Here is a 5297-nt window from a genome sequence, read left to right as displayed (position 1 = left end):
GTTCTGTGCCTGGGAAATCAGGAGGAGGTGCTGTCTGGACTCACCTGGTGCAGGTGCTGTTCACAATGCTGCTGTAAGTGCCTCCTCGTGGCCCAAAGGCAAAGGATGTGGGAGGAGGAGGAGGGGATGGAGAGGCAGGTGTTGGTGAGGGCTGTCGCTGCTTCAGGAAAGCATCTGCGTTCAGGGTTTGCAGAGACAGCTTATAGAGGTTGTCTGTAGCTGTGAAGAGAAGCACAAAACATCTTCCTGTAGTATTAAACGACAACAAGGATTCCCAAACTTCTGCTATCCTTTTCTTCCAAAGGAGGAATTAGGACATAGGCTGTTTGCTGTCACTGATGGACACAGCAGTGACTTCTCTCTGCTCCTCTGTGGTTATTCAGGCTTAGTGTCTGTTTTCAGAGACTGTACTGCCACAGGAGCACCAAGAGAAACCAATTTGTATGGGAGAAGGAACCATTCTAAGTGAGCACTGTGGAGAGGGATGACTGGAGGCCAAGAGGAAGGGGATTCAGTTCCACACAAGGGACTCACAACACTACCAAAAAGCTTCTATCAGAGTCCCACACTCACCACTGCATTAAGGCATTTTCAGGGCTCCCTCTCAAGGATAAATAATCTAATTAGTTTCAGCTTTGGCTGCAGCAGACTTGACCAAGCAAAACACCATCTGCCGTAGAAAATGCCTATTTTTTGAGTAGTAATTCTCATTTTCTCAATTTCTCCAGCAGCTTCTGAATCCTGTTCATGACTGAAGAACTGCAGAGTGACCCACGTTCTGCCCACGCCGTTTTCAACCCTCCCAAATCACACCAGATCTATCAATATGGGGCCTACAGCACAACAGTGGAGCACAGCCATGCAGTGAAGAAGAGAGAGGGTGATCCATAAACTGATCAAACCAACCTACAGATATTAACTGCAAAAGATTCATCCTGCCATCCTCTAGTGGTTACTTACAGCTGCCAGCTTTGTGGAGAGGCACAGAGTCCCACTCTGGTGGTGGAGAATCCTTTTCCCCTTCTGAGCTGCTGGTGTTTCCTAGCTCCTGTCCAGACCCACTGGGGAGAAATTTTGCTAACACTGATGGCCTGCTCTCCATCAACTTACTGCCTGGACCTAGTGAAACAAAGGAAAAGCAAATCTGTAGCTAAGAAACTGAACAGACTTAGAATTAAGCATTTCAAAGGGGTAAAACACACCCAAATAAAACTCTTGAGGTATTTCTAAATAAATACACTACCTCTTGTTTTGGGGAGGTTCCTTGATTTAGACCCACTCGTCAAAAGATGCTGTGTAGAGATCTTGGCTGGAAAAGTTTTGCGCTGCTTGTTTTCCAGTGGGGGAGTATAAGACAATTCCAAGGGACTAAAAGAAAAAAGAAATTAGTTTATTTTTAAGCTCTGACATGCTGACGAGGACTATATATATGTGTGCCATACTGTCCTACAAGATACTGGTCCCTGACATGCTGACGAGGACTATATATATATATATGTGTGTGCCATACTGTCTTACAAGATACTGGTCTCCTGTGGCTTTCTTATTCATAAGCAGCATTTTGTATTTCTCCTCTATGCCACTCCACCCTTTCCAGCCCTGGCTCATTTTCTACCCACACTGCTCTGCACATTGCTTAGGGTTCACTCACCTTCCAGGAGCTGCTTTCATCCTGGAGCTCCAGGATTACAAAACCTGTTTGATTATACAGAAGCAACAAGAGATGGCAACTGCCATTTTTTTGCTCTGCCCCCACACACCCCAGTGAGATCACATGCTCCTAATACACCCTAAATGTACAGCATTGGGTTTTAGTTGATGATATAAAACTGTTCAAATGCACCAAGTTCATCTGGCTAAATATTGCTCTTTTTCTTCAGCTATTTGATTCTGTCCCTCAGACTTTCTAGGGAGGAACTACTACACTCATTTCTAGCAGAATTCCAAACCAGCTCTCATTGAGGCCTTTGAAAACCATTATATGAAATGAACTTGTGAGTTATATGAGTAAAGAATAAATAAGACACAGAGGAGACTTTGCCAGGCAATGTTTTCAGAAATATTTTGAAGCAAATTAATTTCTACTAACTATTAAAACTCAGTCTAGTATTAGTTACAGCAACAGGGAATGATACTTATTCCCATTAAGTAATTTATTATTTACAAGCTTCAGATATTCTCTTCTATCAGGAAGGAAGAGGAAGCTGCTTAAAGGTACCTGCTGTTGGCACTTGCCAGACAGGAAGCCACAACAGTCAAATACAGAGATTCTTATCAATCCATCTTCCCTTCAAGCACGTTCCATTCCCTACTACAAACCCTTCATTATGCTTACCTGGTTTTCACATCTACAGGGATTTCTTTCTTGATACTTGTAAGCCCTTTTTTAGTTTTCTGTTTTACTGGGACTATTTCATTTTCAGGTTTTTCTGCTGCAACTTTTCCCTTTTGTTTTTCAGGTTCCTATAAAAGACACAAGATGACATTAATAGTCATGAAAAGCAGAGTCCCTCTTGCATCACAACACACATATAAACAGGGCTGAGGAAAGAATGCTATTGGAAAACATGAGCATTTTTGCAGCATTGAGGTCTCTTTTTACTACTTAGGGAGTTTATCTATAAAATATGTTATCTATTTGTTCCTATTTGGAGAACTAGAGACTGAAATAGCAAATTAATGTGCTTCAAGTAGACCTGATGTTTGCAAATACACAGCTCCTCCAGACATGGCCCCTGAGTCTACCTAGTAAGATTCTAGTTCTGTACTGAGACCTTTACTGCATCTGTTGTATACAGTCCAGGCCACTTAAAATAAACCCTTCAACAAAGCAAATATAAGCAACTTCAACATTCCATTTACTATGTTCTTTAACCACACTTCTAAGACTTTCTAACAACAAGTATAGTGTCAAATAGCCATCCTGAAAAATCAATGGTGATTTTCAAGTGACAACTTACTGAACTGTAACCTTTCAAATACACAACATGGATTTATTTGCTTTTATTCCCCAGCTATAATCCCTGTCTTTCCCAAAGTTCAAATTTAAGATATGTCAAAATTCAGGTTTGGTTTTCTTCCCTTTGTGATTCCCTCTGCTTTGTTTAGACCCCTAGCACCTGCTTTAGGACAAAATCTTTATGACAACCCAACCACTACACAAATTGTAGACTTTAGCTTATTACCTAGAAGCATGTGAGCCAAATGAGTAAAATAAAGGTAGGGGTACTGTAAAAGGTAACTAACTACCTGCTGACAATTTCCCACCATTGATCTGACCCTTTCTAAGTGACAAAAGGCATGGATTTAGCATACACCTTACTGATCAGGTGAAGTTAGTGTCCATACTTTGGTGTTTTACTCTGCAAATGCAACAGGCCAGGAGTGTGCAGAGAGACAATTGCCACAATGCTGCTGACAGCTGGTGGTTTATTCAAGCCACAGTCACTCAGGCATTTGCAGTCCTGAGACTACATGACTCAAACATATTCACACTCAGAGAGGACCAAATTTGATAGGGCCAAGTCAAGGCAAGGCTCGGGAAAGATGTTTGTTAATTAACATTCTTCCTTTGTTAGGTATTATATGAAAGCTGAGGGTGATGTGGGGTAAAGAGTCTGTTCCTACTCAGGTGACACAGCAGCTACACAAGAGTTTCCTTTTCCGAGCAATGCTGTACCTCTTTGAGAAGTGGTTCTGTGTCTGGGTTGGAGGTTTCTGTTGTGGTTGAAGAACTGTCATCATCTGCCAAGGAATCCTTCAGCTCATCCTCCTGTTGCTTTCCTTTCCCTCGTCTGTCCTTTTCTTCACGCTTCTTCTGTGGCTTAGCCTTGCGCTGAACTGTTTTCCCTTTTCCTAGGAAGACAAGGATGCTCAGATTCTCTGCAGCAGTGAGCAGGGTAGTTCCCTTCATTCCAGAGGCTAACCCATGAGATTCACCCTCTGAGGTTTGTTGCCTGTTAGGACACACCAACCACGTCCTGCCACTGCACACCAAATGTGAGCAGGAGCACCAGGCCCGAGGAACCCTGAGCTCCCCAGGGTATTTATGCTCCTGAGCTGTGCCCCCACTGCCTCTCCATGCACATGGGCCCCAGGTGACCTGTCATTCCTCTCTGCTTTGTGCCTGGCATTCCTTTTAAACACCTTAGAATCCAATTACACAGTTGAACCATGTAAGATTAGATTTAAACATAATTTTCAGAAGTTGGCACAAGCTTTATTATCCACACAAATGAAGAACAGAAATCATTAGAGTGTTTGTCAGTTAAAAAAAACACCTCAGAATACAAAACAACTTGAAATAAGACCAGTGTGGATGAGAAAAATTACTACTAGTATTTGTTTAGTAAAGAGGTAAAAAAACCCAAAACCTGAAAATCTCACATCCAAGTATACTTTCTTCTCTTGGCATTTATATTCTTTCAGAGTGGACTATTCTAAGAGGTAATACTAAGCTAACTGTAAAAAGCTTTGGCTCGACAGGTCTCAGAGTGGACTATTCTAAGAGGTAATATTAAGCTAACTGTAAAAAGCTTTGGCTCCACACGTTACTGTGTCTCAAAGAAAGGAAAACAATGTGTTAAACACTCCAGGGGATGTTTAATTAATTCTCTGGAAGGAATCCACACGTGGGCTCCACAGCAGTCTGCCAGGACCCACCTACCAGGGAGCTGAAACAGAAGTCTATAAAGACAGAAATCCTGCACAGCATCTTAGGACAGTTTTAACCCAGAACCTGCTGCTTCTGCAAATGTTTGTGACAAGCTCTAACTACTCATCTAAAGGCAAATATCGTGTGTGTGTGTGTGTAGATCCATATATATTATGAAACTTCCCCATGGTTTTAGATTTTTAAAGAGGGCAAATGGAAATGGGCACACCACATTGTATCAGGAATGTGGTCTGGAGACCAAGCTCAGTGGTCCTCACATGCAGCTGCCCCACAAAACAGCACTCAAATACAGGGGCTGGTTTCTTCTTAGGGCAAACTAGAAATGCAAGATGTGCTCCAGAAGCAGTGCCAGCTCCTTCAGGCATTCAGCCCATGGACTGGGTCAGTCCACTGCACATCCACTGCCATGTGTCCCCTGAGGATCCTCCCTACCAGCCACTTTGCATTCCAGAGCTCCAAGGCTGCTCAGTTTTCCAGCACAGATGCTGCTGCTGAAACCCTCCTACAGTCACATCACCTTCTGGAGTCCCATTTAGCCTTTTTGGAACGAATACCTGACAAACTGGTTGTAATTCTCTTCAGATTAATTCCCCCAACCACATCCCCTTGTTGAAACTAAAAA

General features: G+C 42.7%; 1 protein-coding gene across 1 annotated transcript in view; it reads right to left on the bottom strand.

Moving 5' to 3' along the window:
• TMEM131 (transmembrane protein 131) overlaps window positions 1-5297 on the bottom strand; it is a 26312-nt gene that overhangs the window by 7571 nt on the left and 13444 nt on the right. The window contains exons 13-17 of the mRNA XM_009082367.1: window positions 3680-3855; window positions 2336-2463; window positions 1244-1368; window positions 961-1119; window positions 45-219 (exon numbers count right to left, since the gene is read on the bottom strand). Coding sequence (XP_009080615.1) covers window positions 45-219; window positions 961-1119; window positions 1244-1368; window positions 2336-2463; window positions 3680-3855 — 763 coding nt within the window. The remainder of the gene's footprint in view (window positions 1-44; window positions 220-960; window positions 1120-1243; window positions 1369-2335; window positions 2464-3679; window positions 3856-5297) is intronic.

The sequence above is a fragment of the Acanthisitta chloris genome, unplaced genomic scaffold, assembly GCF_000695815.1.
Source record: "Acanthisitta chloris isolate BGI_N310 unplaced genomic scaffold, ASM69581v1 scaffold4029, whole genome shotgun sequence".
Classification (NCBI taxonomy): Eukaryota; Metazoa; Chordata; class Aves; order Passeriformes; family Acanthisittidae; genus Acanthisitta; species Acanthisitta chloris.
The sequence above is the reverse complement of the archived record's forward strand: the minus strand, read 5'-3'. Positions and strand labels throughout refer to the sequence as shown.